We start from the raw sequence: 21,557 nt of genomic DNA on the forward strand, positions 1-21,557 counted from the left end.
GATTTGAAAATCAATAGACCAAAATCCTTTCTAATTATATGATGAGAGTTAAAGGGATTGCAGGTCCTGACCTCTTTGTAAATCTTATCATCACATGAATTGCCATGATATCTTTGTTGGAGCAATATTAGAGAATATAAAAATAACACAAAAATCTAATAACAATAATTATAAAGAAATTCACAACATCAATTGTGTACAAATTAATATAAATAACGTATAGAGAAAGTAAGAAGACAAACTTGGAGGTTGAGATTTACATAAACGCAATGTCCTAAGATAAAATCTCGCCCCTACTCTTGTGCTTATAGTTCGATAGGCGTTCGTCTACCAAGATTCAACAACACCTCATTCTTAGGACTCTGGCACCTCATTCTTAGGATTTTGGCCTTCATATATTCCATATTTTAAGACACGACTCATAATTTGGCTAACAAAAAATAAAAGACATTGAAGAAAAATTTTCTGTTAATTTAGTTAGGTGGGATGTTTGAGTCTATATTGAACTCAAGCCACCCTTTTGAAACATTGTAACTGTTGCCTAAATTTTTAATGGAAAGATGCAAATTTGAATTCAAATATAACACTTGACAATTTTATTTTCATTCACACAAAAATGAAATATCCATGAGAAATAGACAATTACCTCTTGTTACAAAGATAATTTATTCTGAAAAAATGTAGACCATGTTGAAAATATTTGTGGTTAATGAATGCCCACACAGTAATGTTGAAACTATTGGTGGATTAATGAATGACCACATAGTAATGTGGACTTGGGAAATGAATGAGAATTGTATTTTCAAAAGGTATGTGCTGTAAATTTCAAGGTGTAATTATTACGTTTGTTTGGAGTTGTTCTATAAATAAAGGGCTTCATGTGCTATCAAAATACATTGACAAGAAGAAAAGATCAATAACATCAGTATCTATCCCTCCCCCTTTTATTTGTCATCCCTTTGTGTTATAGTTACAGTGTGATATTTTATACTTTATTCGCTCCTGTCACTAGTAAAGGTTATCTCTCTAACTTTTGCCTATTTATAACATGTTATCAGCACGACTCTCTAACCATTTCTCATTTCTCTTCGCTGAAAGAAAAAAAAAAGTTTCCTCTAAGGATTTTACTGCTCTTCTTTTTCCTCTGCCTCACCTGTTGGATATACTATCGTGAAGAACTGTTTGCACCATGCCTGCTTTTAGTTCTCAACCTAATAGTTACTTATATCTTTGATTTCTTGTTTGGTGTAGCTCCTGAATACTAACCCAATGTTTATTTATGTTAATTTTACTGCAATCCAAGATGGTGCGGTACAATTGTCCATCTTGAACTGCAAATTTAATCTTACTGCAATCTAAGATAGTACTGTATCATCGTCTATCTTGGACTGCAGATTTAATTTTATTGTAAATTTTAGGTGGAGTTGTATAATCGCCCACCCTACCCTACATATATAAATTTGCCTGCTGTTTAATTTGTAAGAACCAGAAGTTCTAACACTACATACCTCCAGAATACATATTATTGTAAGTTCTTACACATCTCAGTTTTCTTTCAGAAAAGAAAATGGCGAACCTGGCAAAGCTTAATTTTGTTGCCCTAGAAATTACTAGGAATAACTACCTTACCTGGGTAGTGGATACCAAGATCCATTTGGAGGCAAGGAATCTTGGAGAAACAATTAAGGAAGAGAACAATGCATCTTCTCAAGATCGGGCAAATGCCATGATCTTTATCCGTTGCCACCTTGATGAAGAACTAAAGAGCGAGTACCTAACGGTTGAAGATCCGTTAGCTCTTTGGAAGGCATTGAGAAACAAATACAATCTCCAAAAAAACGGTGATTCTTCCAAGATGAGTGGACTCATCTAAGGATCCAAAATTTCAAGTCAGTGACTGAGTACAATTCTATGATGTTCAGAATTAGCTCCCAGATGAAACTCTGTGGGGAAACCATCACTGAGGAAGATATGCTGGAAAAGACTTTCAACACATTTCATGCCTTAAACGTGCTCCTACAGTAGTAGTATAGAGAGCGAGGTTTCATTGAATGCAACCAGCTGATATCTATGCTGCTGGTAGCTAAACAAAACAATAAGCTCCTAATGAAAAATCATCAATCCCGACCTACTGGATCTGCACGATTCCCAAAAGTGAATGTTGATTCCCTCGAAGCGAACACCACATCCTCTAGTGGCAATAATCATAAACGAGGATGTGGCCACATGCGAGGACGGTGGAACTAGAAAGGCAAGAATCATGGTGTCTAATTCCATAACCAGGTTCCAAGGCATAATTCAGGCTCGAGCTTCAAAAAATGTAAATAGCCACAAAGGCAAAGCTCATATGAACAATGCTCATAGAAATTCTGAATGAGCCTACCATAGGTGTGGTGGCAATGGGCACTGGGTGCGTACTTGTTGTACCCCAAAACATCTGATAGATCTATATCAAGCCTCCATCAAGGAGAAGGGTGTTGAGACCAATTTTCTCGACCGGGCTAAACCAATGGATATACCTGATCTAGTGTGCGACTTATCAAGACAGTTGAACATAACCTACCTAGATGTCTCAGACTTCATTGTGGAAAGGGGGAATGAAGTGTACCGGTCTGACTGAATCATTTATGTTTGATAACTTGTAGTTTAAAACTAGCATTTCTAATTCAATAAAAGTGACATTTAAATTTCCTGTTATAAATTGCTTTTAACTGTGATCCCTTTTACTCAGAAAGCATGGATAAAAACTATGGTCATTCTCAAAACATGAGAAATGGCAGAGATATTTGTCTTATAGACATCGCAACCATGCATACAATAGTTCGAGATCGAACGAAAGTAAGGGTAACAACAATATCAAGCCAATCAGATGTAATTGAAGGCTTAGGGAAAACCCAGATTATGTTACCAAAAGAAACAATATTGTCCATACAGAATGCGTTGTACGCTACTCGAAATTTGTTGAGTTTCAAAGACATACGTTTAAATGGATACCACATTGAAACAAAAAGTGCAGAAAATGTGGAGTATCTATGCATTACCTTCAATGATACCCAGAAGCGTATATTGGAGAAGTTGCATGGTTTGACGAGTGGATTGTATTATACATACATAAAGACAATTGAATCACATATTGTCACGAACCAGAAGTTCATTGATTCAAAAGTTTACATGCATTGGCATGACCGTTTGGGTCACTCATGATCTACCATGATGCGTAGAATCATTACCAACTCTAATGGACGTCTATTATTGAGCAGACACATTGTTATCTCAAATGATAACCATTGCAAGGCTTGTTCTTAAGGACAGTAGGTAATTAGACCATCACAACTAAATGTTGATGTTAAGTCCCCATCATTTCTGCAAAGAATTCAAGGGGATATTTTTGGGCCTATTCAACCATCCTGTGGACCATTCCGATATTTTATGATTTTGGTTGATGCATCTACCCGATGGTCACGTGTTTGTCTCTTGTCTACTAGGAATGTAGCTTTTGCGAGACTTCTTGCTCAGATAATCAAGTTGCGAGCACAGTTCCCAGATTACCCCATTAAGTCAATCCGACTTATTAACGCTGGTGAATTTACATCTCAAATCATTAATGATTATTGCATGACATTGGGCATTGATGTTGAACACTCTGTTCCTCATGTCCATACTCTAAATGGTCTAGCAGAGGCATTTATCAAGTGGCTTCAATTAATAGCTCGCACACTGCTCATGAAAACAAAATTGCCAATCTCTGCATGGGGACATGCCATCTTACATGCTACATCATTAGTTTGATTGAGACTTATAGCTAACCACCAATACTTCTCAGTGCAACTCGTGCTTGGGCATCAGCCAAACATATCACATTTATGAGTTTTTGGTTGTGCTGTTTGTATGCCTATTGCACCACCACAACATACTAAAATGAAACCTCAGCGCAGACTGGGAATTTATGTGGGTTTTGATTCACCATCTATCATTAGATATTTATAACCATTGACATGTGATATGTTTATAGCTCGTTTTGCTGATTGTCACTTTGATGAGATAGTCTTCTCGTCGTTAAGGGGAGAAAAGATCGTTCCAGAAGAACAACAAGAGCTGACATGGGTTGTTCCCACCTTATCTCATTTTGATCCACGTAGCACTCAATGTGAAATGAAGTGAAAATGATCGTTCATCTTCAAAGTATTGCCAATCAAATGCCAAATGCATTTAATGATGCCATGAAAGTGACAAAATCACATATACCAGCTGCAAATGCACCTGTAAGAATTGATGTCCCTATTGGATAAAATAAAATGGCAATGAATGATTCATCTGGCGCACGCCTGAAGCGTGGTAGACCCCCAAGTTCAAAAGATTCAGCCCCTCAAAAGAGAAAGACAAGAACACAACTGAATCCAAATGAAATCATTCAAGAAGAAAAAATGAATGAAAAATCCACAATTCATGATTCTGTACTTTCAGAAAAAATGTCCTTGATGAGACATATATACCTGAAGAAATAGAGGTACATGAAAGCAAAGAAATCTCCATAAATTATGCTTGTACTAATGAATTGGATCAGAATGAAATAATCATCGACGACATGTTCGCATTCACAGTAGCCACTGAAATCATATTAAGTGATAATATTGAGCCCTGCTCTGTCGATGAATGTAAACAGAGACAAGATTGGCTTAAGTGGAAAGATGCAATCCAGGCAGAATTAAATTCCTTGGAAAGACGAAATGTTTTTGGATCGGTAGTCCAAACCCCGCATGGTATAAACCTTGTGGGTTACAAATGGGTATTCATAAGAAAGCGAAATAAGAAAAACGATATTGCAAAATGTAAAGCACGACTCGTTGCACAAGGTTTTTCGCAAAGACCTGGAATTGATTATGAGGAGACATACTGCCCTGTAATGGACGCAATTACGTTTAGTTACTTAATAAGTTTAGTGGTTTCAGAAAAACTTGACATGCAACTTATGGATGTCATCACCGCGTATCTATATGGAGAATTATATACTGACATGTATATGAAAGTCCCAGAAGGACTTAAGTTGCTTAAAACAACTAACAAACCACGAGGTATGCTCTCAATCAAATTAAGGCAATCATTGTATAGACTGAAACAATTTGGACGAATGTGGTATAATTGTCTCAATAAGTATTTGATCAAAGAAAGGTATACCAACAATGTCATTTGTCCATGTGTGTTCATTAAGAAATCCAACTCTAGATTTGCTATAGTGGCAGTTGTAAAGCCAAAAATAATCAAGAGGCGACACGTGGATTTTTGGGCAAAAATGACAAAATTACCCTTGAGGAGCACCAAAATTCCTACGCGAGCAGTGGATAAACATCACACAATCAAGTCAAAAGTCCCCAAATAGGTATTTATATTTAAACCTATTTCATCCATCCTCATCAAATCCTTACCACAAAGTAACCCCCAAAACATTTCTTTTAAATTATGTTAATAGGCTAATTAATGGATTTATTACCTAATTAATCTATTAATGGCCAATTAAACCACCAATTACACCTAAAAAATACACAAAATGCCAGTCACCTTCTCTCCTAAAAGGACCAGCCATGCACTATATATTCAACCTCATTTCCTCTATAAACACAGGTCTTGACTCTTGCTAAACACTCAAAAATTCCCCAAACACTTTTCTCTCAAAATTCTAACTTTAGCATCGGAGGTTCTTCGGCCAAAGCCCCCCATTCATCGTGGGCACGTGAGGCTCATGGCCTTGACCAAATGTGTTATTTGTTTTGTAGGTGCAATTTTGTCTAAGATCAAGGAGGAAGAAATTTGCATCCACAAATTGGTGCTTTCATTGAGAGTTGAGTCCCACACTCGTAGAAGACTCTTTCATCCAAGGTTTTTCTATTTTTTTTGTCCATTTGTAGATTTTTCGTAAGTTTTTATTATTAGAATTTTTTATTTGCAAAAATTCTTTGATAAAATGTAAAAGAGAAGTACAATGGCTAGAAATTTAGAAAATTCAACAAGTGAAAATTCCAACATTCAAGAGATGGGACCGCGGTGATCCACGAGGCTAAATGTAACAATAAGTGGAGCGGCACCACCACCACAAGTTTCCACCACAGTGGTCACCCGCGGCGAGGTCTATGGTGTCACCACCACGGCCCGAGCCATGCCATTTAAGCAAGCCCAAGTCTTGCCATCCAAGGTCCACGACACCAAAGCCACGGCCCAAGCCATGTCACTCCAAGCCCAACGTGAGCCCAACGTGTTGCCAAGTTGAGCCCTAGCCTCGCACCCACGTGCGCCACACGTTGAGCAGCCCACTCCCGTGGCCCAGCCCACTCCCGTGGCCTTCCAAGCAGCCCAAATCGTTCTAAGATAGTTCAACCGTTCCGGCTCTAAATTTATGGACCGACGATCGAACTGGAAGCATATTCACCATATTTTTCTGCATATTTGAAATTTCCCACCTCAAATCTCTTGCCCGGAGTCTACTGCACTTCCACTGCTCAAGGAGACGCATTCCTTCCAAGCTATTCCAACCCAAATGGAGAATAACACTTGTCTCGACAAGTCATAGAGTTGACGAGCACCCTCGCACATCAGACAATCTTGGTGAACCAGCTCTTGCAGCGCATCGAGATGCAACGTGCCCCAGACGAGGTGTCCCGAAGTAGGACAAGGGCATACATAGAACCTCTCCAGCAGTGTCCCGGCAAGCAGTCATTCAACCAGCTATGAACTGAGCATTCAGGTAGTGTACACTCCCGATTGGGCCCCAAGATAGCGTATACTCTCGTCTTAGCGCGAGGATGAGCGTCCACTTTAGACTAGGCCCATGAACGAGCGTACATTCACTGTTGGGGTCACATTTCGATAGTCAACATGAGCAACCTTCCAAGCAAAATGTTTATTCACGGCTAAGCCCGTAAGAAGCATCATCCACCCCATATCAAAGTAGGCAGCACGATGGACGGAGAGAAGTATCACTCAATCTGGCTCAAGTTCAATTGGCAGCCTATAAAAAAACTCGCTCACCTGCTAGGAATGCATCACACGCACCACATTCGCGGCATAGACAAGCCAAACACATGAAAGAGTAACCTAGACCAACAAGTTGAGGCTAGGGGCAGCCGAGAGTTCCGCTACCCCAACAAAGGCAAATTCAGGAAAAAGTACATAGACTCTTAACCAAGGGATTGCGTAACTTCCAATGTAACAAGGTCACTAACAAGGCAATACGACGAAACATGACCAACATAAGTAGGTCACCGTTCACGGACGAAATCGAGAAGGTAGAGCCTCCACGCAAATTCAGCATGCCACATTTCACATCTTTCAAAGAGGATGAAGACCCAGAGAGACACTTAAAGCATTACCGAAGCGCAATGATCCTCTATCGAAACAACGACGATCTTATGTGCAAGATATTCGCCACCATTCTACAAGGTGAGGCGTAAGATTGGTTCTACACCCTGCCGCCATAATCTATCCGGAGTTTCGACGAATTTTCTTTGGTTTTCACTAAAAAAATATTCATCATATCGCTCGATCAAAAAGAAGTCCGATCATTTGTTCAACATCAAGAAGAACCCAAAAGAGTCGCTTTGTGACTATGTGAGCTTTGTGACTATGTGAAGAGGTTCAAATCAAAGAAGGCAAGGATAATAGGATGCAACAACTTGATAGCTGAAGCAGCCTTCCAAAAAGGACTTCCAGCAGACCACCTGCTAATCGAAAAATTGATCATGAAAGAAGATTTAACTCTGGCAGACTCTTTCGCTCTGGCAGAGTAGCCTGTACTTTGGGACGAGGTTCGTCGATGCACATTCAAGAACTTGAAGAAGTACCCGACATCACCTCTCTACTATCTAAACTGGAAGTAGTGATGGATTTATTTGCATGTTTGACGGTATCTAAAGCAGTAATAAGCTCTACCATCATACTAGAAGAGCTGGGGGCCCGACTACATGTATTCCACAATTTAAAAGCTTTCTTCGATGCTATCAGAAATTCAAAAGCTAACTTTGGGGATAATTGTTGCAACCTGGAAGCTCAAGTTTTACCTTTAAACACAGGTAGTCATCTTCATGACGCACTATTCCACCCAATCCAGACGCGCGACGATAAAGGGGTAGACCCTGACGGATGCAAAGTTTTCTGACAAATGCAACAACTTGGCCCAAAAGACATGCCAAGGGCAGACGAACATTGGAAGGACACACTAGGAAGCAAGTTTTATCCTCGTCGCCCTAAAAGATTCTACATATGAGCAATATGTACTGGCAATTGAGCACCACCTCATGATATGTGTCACACGGCCCTAGTCGACCCTTTGCTCTATAATTTAGTTCTAGAGTGGTCCAATACTAGCAATTAAGCATCTCATGCTATGTGTGACATGGCCCCAACTCCACGACTCCTTACCACGCATTCAAGACACAACAGTGCAGCTCAACGACGCCTTGAAGGTAGCTGAGCATGTCCTAGCCGCGCCTGCTCCACTCGATGGAGACTTTTGGCATTTGCATGTCGACAGTGCATCTAACTATTACGGTTAAGGAGCAGGCGTAGTCCTTGTCACCCCAGACTATTTAATACCCGAATAGGCAATCACTCTAGGCTTCAAAGCATCTAACAAAGAAGTAGAGTACGAGACCCTACTAGAAGGTCTTCGAATGACAAAAGACTTGGCGGTGCAAAAGCTCGCAATTCATTCTGATTCCCAGCTAATCACCAGCCGACCTAGGCTCCGCCCTCGACCACCAACTCAAACGCTCTATTCTGGTAAAGTATCTAGACGAGCCAAGCATAGAGGCAAAACCAACAATAGAAGTGTCATAGGTTAGTACAACACCAAACTGGCAAGATTCCATTGTAGATTACCTGGTCAATGACACATTCCCCACGGAAAAATTGGAGTCTAGGAAGCTCCAAATCAAGGCAACACGCTACTACATGTGGAACGGTATTCTCATCCGAAGATCCTACACTAGACCACATCTCCGCTGCTTAACGCCTCCCGATAACTTGAAGGTTCTAAGCTCAATCCACGAAGACATTTGTGGAAATCACTTCAGAGGTCGATCCTTAACATAGAAGGCTCCTAACGCAGGCTACTGCTGGCCTATCATGCATCGAGATGCTAATGAGTTAGTACAAAAGTGCGACCATTGCCAACGCTACAAGCCGATACCAGCACTACCTGTCAGCGAGCTACACTCACAGACGAATCCTTGGCTGCTCATGTAATAGGCAATCGACCTAGTAGGTCCCTGTGCTGCCTGTTACTGGGGGCAGAGTTCGTAGCAACCGACTACTTTACTAAATGGGTAGAAGCAGAGCCCAAGACGATCACGACTCAGACAGACATAGAGCACTTCATATGGAGGAACATCATTCTTCGATTTGGCATCATTTAGTCCATCACCGACAATGCCAGCAATTCGTGGCCAAAGACGTGGCGAAGTTCTTCCAAAAGTATGGCATAAAGTAGAACATGTCAACGCCGAGATATTCTCAAGGCAATAGGCGGGCTAAAGCATCCAACAAGATGAACTATTCGGATGTTTATGGGCATATCGCACCACCAAAAGACGAGCAACTAGTGAGACGCCTTTCTCTTTGGCATTTGGCTCAGAAGCAATTATTCATCCCAATGTCATCAAGCCAAGTATCATCGCTTAAGCATTGAGCAGAACAGTAAGGAGATGGCCACAAGCTTAGATCTGGCAAAGGAGAAACGCGAGCAGACCATTACCTGCGGCGCAGCCTACAAGCAGCCGTTCCTCTAGAGAAGGCTCCAAAAAGATGGATCCCATATGGGAAGGTCTGTACAAGATCAGCAAAGTAGGTGGCAAGAATAATTACACCCTCGTCACCATGAAACGACAAAAAGATCGAAAAGCAGTGGAGCGCTTACAATATGAGGAGGTACCATATGTGACCTCCCGCTACATCAAAGCCTGAAGACTCAAGCAGCTCGACGAGCACCACCTCACAAGCCGAGAACTATCCAGTTGTTATGCATTTCCTACCTTACAGCTAAGTTCTCATTTGTTTCACTCGTTTTTCAATGAAGAATTCAAAATTAATCACACTTGGCTCAGCTGTATGCTTACAACAATTGATCATTCATGCATTTCAAAAGAAGACCGCGCCCTTCTTAGGGACTCATCATAGGAATTGCGCCCCCTGAGGGACCAACCATGGTCTCCAGTACGAGAGGGTAAACTAATTGCTCTCTAATGCGAGAGGGTAAACCAATTCTCCAACACCCACATGGGTCAACTCTCCAAGATGGGATGATAAACTCTACACTCTGAATATCCAGACGTGGATGACCCTAGCTACCATAGTATAACTAAATGCACAATGGCTTGCGTCGAGATTCCTAGAAGTAGCCACAATGGTCTTTTTTCAAGGCTTAGCTAACTAAAGGATTTTTAGGTCTCTTGGCCTAATCCGCAAGGAATCGGGCCCTAGAGACGGAAGAGGCACATTACGTAGTACACCCTACAGACGGTTGCCCTGGAACCCTAAAGCTGCTACCGAGTGTACTAAGGTAGCCTACGATTTTCGAAAAACTACCTACGGTTTGCCGTTCAAGCAGTAAAACCACGCTAGACTTATACAACAACACATTCTTGTGAAAGGTTAAACAATCTAGCGTGTATATACGAAGTTTTATCCACAACCGACATGCTACGTAGTCGATAAGCTTCACCTCTGCCAAACGCGGAACAACCTACACCAAGTCCTAAAATGTTGTGATACTTGCTACACAACCTACGAAATTGGAGAAAGCTAAGGTTAACAACCTAGTGGTTACGCGGACTTGTCTGCTTCTGTAAGTAAGGCATCCGGCTGCCAACCCTATGGCTAACAACTTTACAAAGTTCTACACCAACACCTACGACTACATAGGCTATGCGGGCCTGTCTGCTTATAGAAAATTAGCACGCCTGCCACTGGTCTATAAAGTTTAAAAGTTAGGGCATGAACAAAAAAAGTGAAGATGAAGAAAAACGAAGGAAGCATGTTTATAAACAACTAGCAAAGGTCGAATAAGTTCAAGCAAAACAAGAGCTACAAGGAAAAACAAAAAAAATCCTAAAGGCTACCTAAAAAACTACACTTCAGCAACTTGGACACCCTACTACTACTCGGTCGCCACATCTTCAGTAGTTGCGATGCTCTTAGCAGTGACATCATCCAGCGCTTCACCCACTGCTGCCCTAGCCTAGCCATCAACTTCTTCAACTACTTCACCAATAGAAGCCTTAAAAGTAAAAGCAAGCAAGTCTTCCTGAGAAATAGAGAAGGTCTCGAAACCTCAAGCCCATCGTTCTCACCCTTCAGCTGCTCATTCTCCTCGAGCAGACCAACGCGGACGCACTGCAGCTCATTAAATTCCTTCTTCAGACTTTCGTTGATTTTCAGTACACTTTGAAGTTACAACACTTGGGGTTCAAGCCTATCGACGATTTTCTTGAAGTGGATCACTTGATTATAAGTAGCAATCAACTCTTCGTCCTTTGCATAAGCAACGAAATGAAGCTCAAAAACTGCAAACTCAAGATCTTGAATTTGAGGTATGTAACATATAATCTTCTTCTCTGCATTTTCATATTTAACTTGGATCGCGTCAAGCTTAGTCTTCAAGTCCACAATATCTTGGCGAGCGGTCTCAAGCTGCAAAGAAGTAGGGGCAGAAATATTATACCATTTCAAAGCAACGAGCTCAAAATCCAACCTCTTGATCTTCTCGACTGATGAATAAGCTTCAGCTGCCATAGTCTTGGCCACCCCCTTGGCAACCTTACTATATCTACATCATAGCAAGCAGAGCAGTCATTCTATATTGGGTTGTATGTTTTGCAAAGAAACTTGGGCAAACAAACTGTTCTAGACACTATCAACAAAATTGGCACAAACGTCAATGTCTTCAAGTAGATTTGGTTCCAAAAGCACACAGATCTCAGCAGCCTCCCCAGAAGTAGGCTTAGTGGATTTCTCACAGCTGCCCACGCGAGCAGTCTCATTTTTCCCTGTAGGCGAATTAGTCTCAACAACAGAGGGAGTGGACCTTAGCACCATTTTAGCAGCAGAGTCCACCTTATCGCTCTTCATAATAGCAAGCATTTCCGAATGAGAACCAGACTTAGCTCCCAATGGACGTCTTGGCACAGACTTCGACATTAGGGGCATGACAAGACTTTTACACTGAGCAATACTATCAACAATCAAATTAGCCATTCTTGACATAACAAGTGCCACAAGTTTAGATCTAGCAACCTCATTTTTCTTCCCATTGGAAGAAGTTATGTCAATCACAGGCCTCTCAACAGTAGGCGGACACTCATGAACAACGAAAGAAGTCTTCAGTTTTTTCTTAACTAGCATCTCTTGAGCAGACGAGTAAGATCTTTTCTTTCCACCTTCATTCACAGTAGGCTCCACAACAGCGATCAGACGAGCCAAAGTATCCACCTTGATCTTTTTTACCTTCTCTCGAGAGAGTAACCCATATTTCTCCTAACGAAGAAAACTAAGTAGCCAACGTTATTCACTATACTCAGCAAGGGAACTTAACCCATACTGGCTTTTTCCTCATTTCTTCTCTTAGACCATCAGACATGAAGCCTGCATGCCTAGCATTCTAGCAGCCCATGAGGCCCGCAACCTCCACATCTTTCTCAATCATCAGCCTAGCCCCCGTTAGGTCTAAGAACCCAAAGGACATAAACCATGTGGCTAGCCTAGCACTGCGCCTCAGTGCCTCAATCTGCGACCCCAGCCGCGCAAGTTGCCCTTGGCTCTAGCCAAGCCGAGCAACCCAAGCAGTGGTTCCTGCCATAACACCTCATCGACTCACGCCGAACCGACTCATGGCCCCTGCCAGCCGACATGTCACACCACCCCGATGGGTGCCCTGCGACAGCACTATCCAAGAAGACGACAAGGAAAATTAATTTTTTCCTACCTCGGTGCGGCGCGGAGAAGACGAAGAAAGCAACGAAAGACGATCCCTTGCACATGCAAGATGTAGAAGATTGTTAGAGGAGAGGGAACAAATATCCTCTAAACTCTCTCTTGTATGGTAGAATAAATCGTTCTCCAAAGTTGATTTAATAACCCACTTAAGTTAGACTTAAATAGGCTTTGAGAGAAATTTATTTCCCCTTCCTAGAATGATCTAATTTCCTATTAAAGAGAGAATCAACATTAAAATAGGAAACAATCCTACGTTTCCTAAAGCAAAAAGATCTCTACACCTGCTGCCATTTCCTATGAGCAGCCCAACAGGTGTGGGGGCATTTGTGGAGCCAGAAATAATTAAGAGGCGACACGTGGATTTTTGGGCAAAAATGACAAAATTACCCTTGAGGAGCACCAAAATTCCTATGCGTGAGCAGTGGACAAACATCCCACAATCAAGTCAAAAGTGCCCAAATAGGTATTTATTTTTAGGGTAAAGTACAAAGAACTACCTCAACTATTTGTGTCACGACACTTTCATACCTCATCTTTTAAAATTGACAATGTCATACCTCATCTTACGAATTTATGCCACTGTTATATCTTCCATTAGGGTTGGCGTGAATTTCTCAATTAAATGCTGACGTGGCTTGATTTGTGGCCCATTTTCTATTAAAAAATTAATAAAATATTATTAAAAACTAAAAAAAAATATTTAATATTTTTTAAATATTAAAATAATAAAGAAAAGTTATAAAAAAAAAAAACCAACACTCAGTCAATTCGTCCCCTCCCCCCTTCTCTCTCTTCTCCCTATCATCATCTTCTTCCCCTTTCCTACAACTGCAACCCAGAAAAAAAGAAGAGAGAAAAAAAAAACACCAATTTGTCTTCCTCCCTCTCCACCCCCTCTTCTCCCCGCGCCCACTCTTTTCTTCTCTCCGCACCCAACCTTGCACCCACTACCTGCAACCCAAAAAATAAAAAATAAATAAATAAATAACCCAGATCCTGTTGAGGTGGTATCAGGAAACCTTCGCTAGGCCGATTTCGAAGGTTGAGAACCTGGGCGCGGAGAAAATTGAGGGAATTGGTGTGGAGGGAAGAGGGTGGGTGCGGCGGGGGACGGACGAACGAGGGTTTTTTTTTTCCCTCCTCCTCCTCTTCTTCTTTTTGGGTTGCAGGAAGATGAGGGGAGAAAGAGAGAGGGGGAAAGGACGAACTGACCTTAGGTTTTTTTTGTTTTTTATTTTTTAACTTTTCTTTATTATTTTAATATTTAAATAATATTAAATAATTTTTTTAGTTTTTAATAATTTTTTAATAGAAAATGGGTACCGGATCAAGCCACGTCAGCATTTAACTGAGAAATTCACGCCAACCCTAATGAAAGGTATAACATTGGCACAAATTCGTAAGATAAGGTATGACATTGTCAATTTTAAAAGATGAGGTATGAAAGTGTCGTGATACCAATAGTTGAGGTAGTTTTTTGTACTTTACCCTTATTTTTAAACTTATTTCATCCATCTTAATCAAATCCTCTCCACAAGGTAACCCCCAAAACATTTCTTTTAAATTATGTTAATAGACTAATTAATGGATTCATTACCTAATTAATCTATTAATGACCAATTAAACCACCAATTACGCCCAAAAAATACACAAAAGACCAGTCACCTTCTCTCCCAAATGGACCGGCCATGCACTATATATTCAACCTCATTTCCTCTAAAAACCTAGTTCTTGACTCTTGCTAAACACTCAAAAATTCCCCAAACACTTTTCTCTCAAAATTCTAACTTTGGCATCGGAGGTTATTCGGCCAAAGCCCCCCTCATTCATCGTGGGCACGTGAGACTCTTGGCCTTGACCAAAGATGTTATTTATTTTGTAGGTGCAATTTTGTCCAAAATCAAGGAGGAAGAAATTTGCATCCACAACAATATATGTCGATTATATAAACCTAGTTGGAACCCCTGAAGAACTCAATAAAACTGCTAAATATCTAAAAAGCGAATTTGAAATGAAAGACCTTGGAAAAAAAATATATTGTCTTGGCTTGCAGATCGAGCATTGTGCTAGTGGAATTTTGGTCCACCAATCAGCTTACATTGAAAAAATCTTGAAGCGATTTGGCATGGACAAGGCTTATCCACTAAGCACGCCAATCGTCATTCGTTCTTTGGACGTTAAGAAAGATCCATTCCATCCAAAAGAAGATGATGAACTGGTCCTTGGTCCAGAAGTATCATATTTGAGTGCAATAAGTGCTTTATTGTATTTAGCACAATGTACTAGACCGTAAATAGCTTTTTCAGTCAACTTGTTAGCAAGGTATAACTATGCTCCAACAATTCGTCATTGGAATGGAGTTAAAGATGTATTGTGATACATTTGTGGGACAACAGACATATGTCTCTTCTACTCAAAGAAATCCACAAATGACCAAGTCTTTGTTGGATATGCAGATGCTGGTTTTCTCTCTAATATGCATAAAGCCTGCTCACAAAATGGATATGTGTTCAAACATGGAGATACATCTGTCTCATGGCGCTCAACAAAGCAAACATTAGTTGCTACATCTTCAAATCACTCAGAAATACTTACTTTACATGAAGCAAGTTGTGAATGTTCTTGGTTAAGATCAATGATCCATCATATCCGGAATTCATGTGGTCTACCTTCAAAGATAGAAACTCCAATTGTCATCCATGAAGATAATGCAGCCTGTGTTGCCCAAATGAAGGAAAGATTCATTAAGGGCGATAAGACTAAACACATATCTCCAAAGTTTTTCAGTGCACTTGAGCTTTAGAAGGCTAAAATTATTGAAGTCAGACAAATTCGTTCCAATGAAAATATGGTAGACCTGTTCACCAAATCTCTACCAAAGTGCACGTTTCAGAAGTTAGTGCAAAGTATCGGATTACGTCGACTTACCAATCAGATAAATTTGGAGAATGCGGAATCAGGAGGAGATACATATCAGGAGGAGCATCCATGATAAATGCACATTCTTTTTCCTTCGATTAGGATTTTTCCCATTGGGTTTTTCCTATCAAAGTTTTAACGAGACAACATAATCATACTTAACATTATATCAACAATCCAGGTAAAGTTGTACTCTTTTTCCTTCGCTATGGTTTTTTCCCACTGGATTTTTCCGAGCAAAGTTTTAACGAGGCAACTGATGTTGATATGTGGGTATCCAAAGGATACTGTTGAAAATATTTGTGGGTTAATGAATGCCCACACAATACTGTTGAAACTGTTGGTGGATTAATGAATGTCCACACAGTAATGTGGACTTGAGAAATGAATGAGGATTGTATTTTCAAAATGTGTGTGCTCTAAATTTTAAAGTGTAATTATTACGTTTATTTAGAGTTACTCTATAAATAGAGCGTTCTGTGTGCTATCAAAATACATTGAGAAGAAGAAAATATCAATAACATCAATATCTATCCCTCTCTCTTTTATTTATCATCCCCTTGTGTTATAGTTATAATGTGATATTTTACGTTATTTCTTTTCTATCACTAATAAAACTTATCTTTTTAACTTTTGCTTATTTATAACATACCAAAAATTTTACGAATTATGTGCTGAACCGGCGGTTGAACTTTAGTATCTTATGATTGAGCTAGCGTTAAACTGTTTGCCCACGAAGCGGAGGTAAAAAAAAAAATTAAAAACCAAACCGTGACGCTAATAGCGAAATTTTATGCGCGCATCTCCTCCAATCCCCTTCAGCTTCTCCGCGAGGCCCTCTACGAGCATTCCATTCCCTCTATTTCCCAAACCCTAAATTCCCAATTCCTCTAATTTCAAAACCCTAACGGCTATTCCCTCTCGTCTCTCCGGCGACCCCGCGCTCTGAAGACGCGAGATTTCTTCTCCGAAATCCAGGTAAAACTTAAATCCGTGATAAAATTCTCTGATTCCAGTTTGTTCTAAATTTGAAGTTTCAGTAATTCCTTGTTAAAACTTTGAAATTACTTTTCCAATTGAAATTAACAAAGTTCACGTTTCGCTTTTGAGATTTGGAATCACTTGCTGGAGTTCAAAATTTGAAAAGCATTGAGAATTGCTAGATTTTGACTGCGTTTTACCATTTTCCAGGCGAGAGAAACCTAGCCATGGGCTCCTACAAGGACGCAGACCCATCCCTAGGGTTCCTAACCCGAAAGGACACCGAGGTCAAGCTCCCACGACCCACTAGGGTTAAGAACAAAACCCCAGCCCCTGTCCAGATCACTGCAGAGCAAATTCTTCGGGAGGCACGTGAGCGTCAGGAGGCTGAAATCCGACCTCCCAAACAGAAGATCACTGATCCCACTGAGCTTGCTGATTACCGCCTCCGTAAGCGCAAGGAATTCGAGGACCTAATCCGGCGTGTGAGGTGGAATGTCAGTGTATGGATCAAGTATGCGCAATGGGAGGAGTCCCAGAAGGACTTCAAGCGTGCTCGCTCTGTTTGGGAGCGTGCTCTTGAGGTCGATTATCGGAACCACACCCTGTGGCTTAAGTATGCTGAGGTGGAGATGAAGAACAAGTTCATTAACCATGCAAGAAACGTGTGGGACCGTGCTGTCACACTCTTGCCCAGAGTTGACCAGCTCTGGTACAAGTACATTCACATGGAAGAGATTATAGGGAATGTGGCCGGTGCTCGACAGATATACGAGAGGTGGATGAATTGGATGCCGGACCAGCAAGGTTGGCTCTCCTTCATCAAGTTTGAGCTTCGCTATAATGAAGTGGAGCGTGCTAGAGCAATTTTTGAGCGGTTTGTGCAATGTCATCCAAAAGTTGGTGCTTGGATTCGGTTTGCCAAATTTGAGATGAAGAATGGTGAGGTTGCGAGGGCAAGAAATGTGTATGAGAGAGCGGTGGAGATCCTAGCCGATGACGAGGAGGCTGAGCAGTTATTTGTGGCTTTCGCTGAATTCGAAGAGCGGTGCAAAGAAACTGATCGAGCAAGGTGTATTTATAAGTTTGCACTTGATCATATACCCAAGGGAAGGGCCGATGACTTGTATAAGAAGTTTGTGGGTTTCGAGAAGCAGTATGGAGATAGACAAGGCATTGAGGATGCAATTGTGGGAAAGAGGAGGTTTCAGTATGAGGATGAGGTTAGGAAGAACCCTCTTAATTATGATGCGTGGTTTGATTATATAAGGCTAGAAGAGAGTGCAGGGAATAAGGATAGAATTAGAGAAGTTTATGAGCGAGCAATTGCTAATGTTCCTCCGGCTCCGGAGAAGCGATATTGGCAACGATACATTTATTTATGGTATGTGGTACACATACTAAGCCTTGGTTAATTAGCGACTGTGCTTATGCTTTGACTTTGATGTAGTTTCATTTGTTTGAATAATTGTTGCTGATTGTTTGTTTCTTTTGCAATGTTAGGATTAACTATGCACTCTACGAGGAGCTTGATGCTTCAGACATGGAACGTACACGAGATGTGTATAAGTATGCCTCATTTTGTTAACCTATGCTTTTGTTGATGTACCTGAAGATTGTTTTGTTCTTGCCATATTTTACCTTAACTACTATTCAAGTCAATAATGATACGTGACTACTTATGTATAAAATTGAAAATAAATCTTGTTTAGCTTTCTCGGTACATGAATTGCTATAGTGCACTGGGACTAAATTTTTTTTAATTTTTTATAACTGAATGTATATGAGGATATGCTTGAAACTATTACCTGTAGCAAACCGTTGTTTTATTTGAGCAATTTGGGTATGAAGTTGTATTTTTGGTGTTCTTATATTATATGTACCATTTTAGTTTATCATGACAGTGGACTGATGAGCTTTCAGTTTTTTCATAGTAAGTCATGATTTGTTGTAGTTAGTTTTTTTAGACATTTTTTGTTGCACAACTAATCTGATTTTTACAATTTGGAGTTTTTGCAATGCATATTGCCGTTATTTGGTGAAAATATTCATGCAAATTAAAACACAGGTTCACTTTATAAGTTTACATTTGTTACCTTTGACATAGTTAGTACGTGGACACGTCCTAAATACTTTGAACAGATTTCTCACTATACTAGAAATTTTTCCAGGGAGTGCCTTAATCTGATTCCTCACCAGAAGTTTTCGTTTGCAAAAATATGGCTCCTTGCTGCTCAGTTTGAAATACGGCAGCTGAATCTCAAGGGTGCACGAATGATCCTTGGCAATGCAATAGGCAAGGCACCTAAAGATAAGGTAAGGTATATTTAGCAAATACATATACTCATTTTAACAATGCCCATTCAACAAGTCAAAATGTATAGTTAATATTTATAATATGCTTCCTAAAAACAGATATTTAAGAAGTATATTGAGATCGAGCTGAACCTTGGGAATATGGATCGATGTCGGAAGTTGTACGAAAAGTATCTGGAGTGGTCCCCAGAAAATTGTTATGCATGGACGAAGTATGCAGAGTTAGAGCAATCTTTATGCGAGACAGAACGAACCAGGTCGCTTTTTGAACTTGCAATTGCCCAACCATCACTTGACATGCCTGAGTTGTTGTGGAAGGTAAGACATGGGGACATCCTTCTTTCTAATACGCCTTTTGTTGTTTGAATTTTGATAGTTTCTTGTGGAATATATTAATCTTTCCTGCACTTTTATGTTCTTCTATGATGTTTCATTTCATATAACATAATATGTCATAGATGTTAGTTGCACCGGTGCCTAGTTATAGTTCTTGACACGTAAAACTTGAATCGGAAGAAATAACAGAAGCAACACCTTGCAAAACACCTATTATTCTCAGTGTATCGAAGTTTTTTGTCCTTTATAACCTATCTACTGATTGATTTGTCTCTAAAGCTTAGTTTTTGATGCAGAGAACATGTTCCTAGCTTCTCAACATAGCAACTGTGACTCTGTTCTAGAAAATCTTTGAAAAATATTAATTCGTTGGCTAAGGTTGATGTTACTGGTATATGCAGTACAGATTCAGATGACAACATAATATTTGTTACTAATTTGATTGATAATTGACAACAGGCATACATTGACTTTGAAATATCAGAGGGTGAATTTGAGAGAACTAGAGAACTTTACGACAGACTCCTAGACCGAACAAAACACCTAAAGGTGTGGATCAGTTATGCGAAATTTGAGGCGTCTGCTATAGTGGAAGATGGTGTGGATTCAGATATGGCCAAAGACCAAGCCCAGGATTATCTTCTTGAACAGAAGAAACAATGTCTTCTCCGTGCTCGAAGTAAGCAGTTGTTAATGGATAGAATAGTAATTGAGAGTTGGCTAAATATCTCACCCTTGTTTTTTTTTTCTCTGTACATCAGGTGTTTATGAGAAAGCTGTTAACTACTTTAGAACTTCTGCACCTGAGTTGAAGGAAGAAAGAGGTATGTTGCTCGAAGAGTGGTTGAACATGGAGGCGAGCTTTGGAGATTTGGGTGATGTTAGCTTAGTCCAATCTAAGCTTCCAAAGAAACTGAAGAAGAGGAGGCCAATAATGACCGAAGACGGCCCTGCTGGGTATGTGATCAACTCTCATGTCTTTTTACGTTCCTAACTTTTTATATTCGTTTCTCATTTATTCATCTCGGTGTAGAGAATCTTTTATACTGAAAAATGGAGCATAGCTTTGATCTTCTTGTGTTGGTTCCATTTGGTAAGTTCATTTAGCTTTCCATATGTTAACCGATCTTTGTTGAGACTTTGGCAGGTACGAGGAATATATTGATTACATGTTCCCGGAGGAAGCTCAGACGACAAATCTCAAGATATTGGAAGCTGCCTACAAGTGGAAGAGGCAAAAGGTGTCTTCTGATGAGGACTAGTAAGTTTTTGCACCTTGTAGTTTCCTCTACTGTGTAAATACAGAGAAAAGTGTTGTACACCGATTGCTGAGCGAAATGGTTGCTTGGCTAATGGTCATCTTGATTTTGAGAAACCATGCTCGATGGTAATGTCTAACGAAACTTGTTTTAATCGACAAATATGTCCTCGTGGCTTGAGAGTTTGCAATTCATTTCGGGATATAAGTAACTGTTCTTAGGCTATACCCTTGCACGCATAGTTTTGTACTTTGGCGGGATGGTTTGCAATTCCCTTCATGTTCCAAGCTCCTTGGTAATTTTCCTGCTGTGGTGTTATCTGTGCACTTGAAGAAGAAAAGCGATCTTCCATTATTCGCCCATGTTATAACACGTGGATTATTAACATCAATTGTCGAAGTGAAAAAGAAAGTCATATATGAATAAATGGTTGTGGTGATTGAGTAGTACATAGCCCTTGTAAAAAAAAATTGAATTTATGCCCTTGTGGTGAAATCTGTTAGTATTCACACCTGAATGTAAAAGTTCTATTGCCCCTTGTCTTTTCGTTTCTCAATACGATTGTGTCTTCAGGCTAATTTGGTATTGCTGTATTTTTAAAAAAAAAATTGTTTTTGTTATGTTATGAGAATAAACAGTTTTAAAATAAAGTTGTTGAGTGTTAGGTAATTTTTTTTTTGGTAAAAGTGCTTTTAACAAAAAAAAAAATGTCTAAGTGTTTGATAAACCTTTATATAAATTGTTGTGAATAGTTAAATGATTAAAAAT

At 40.0% G+C, this 21,557-nt stretch overlaps 1 protein-coding gene across 2 annotated transcripts; it reads left to right on the forward strand.

Moving 5' to 3' along the window:
• Window positions 1-16,668: 16,668 nt before the first annotated feature.
• On the forward strand, window positions 16,669-21,014 carry LOC103454625 (uncharacterized). 2 transcript variants are annotated; one of them, XM_008394218.4, is made up of 8 exons: window positions 16,669-16,875; window positions 17,089-18,262; window positions 18,382-18,447; window positions 19,050-19,194; window positions 19,294-19,512; window positions 19,990-20,209; window positions 20,292-20,487; window positions 20,678-21,014. In XM_008394218.4, exons 2-8 carry the CDS (start codon window positions 17,106-17,108, stop codon window positions 20,790-20,792), a joined length of 2,118 nt encoding a protein of 705 aa, XP_008392440.2. In that variant the 5' UTR covers window positions 16,669-16,875; window positions 17,089-17,105; the 3' UTR covers window positions 20,793-21,014. The 2 variants fall into 2 exon arrangements, with proteins under 2 accessions (XP_008392440.2, XP_070667996.1); XM_070811895.1 differs by lacking the exons at window positions 20,292-20,487; window positions 20,678-21,014 and having other exon boundaries at window positions 19,827-20,100.
• Window positions 21,015-21,557: the final 543 nt, after the last annotated feature.

Source organism: Malus domestica, chromosome 14 (genome assembly GCF_042453785.1).
Source record: "Malus domestica chromosome 14, GDT2T_hap1".
NCBI classification, from domain to species: Eukaryota; Viridiplantae; Streptophyta; class Magnoliopsida; order Rosales; family Rosaceae; genus Malus; species Malus domestica.

Coding starts and splice junctions, on each gene's coding strand:
- LOC103454625 (XM_008394218.4), top strand. CDS start 17,106: ATGGGCTCCTACAAGGACGCAGACCCATCCCTAGGGTTCCTAACCCGA. Junction 18,263..18,381: donor CAACGATACATTTATTTATG/GTATGTGGTACA, acceptor TTGCAATGTTAG/GATTAACTATGCACTCTACG. Junction 20,488..20,677: donor ACCGAAGACGGCCCTGCTGG/GTATGTGATCAA, acceptor AGACTTTGGCAG/GTACGAGGAATATATTGATT.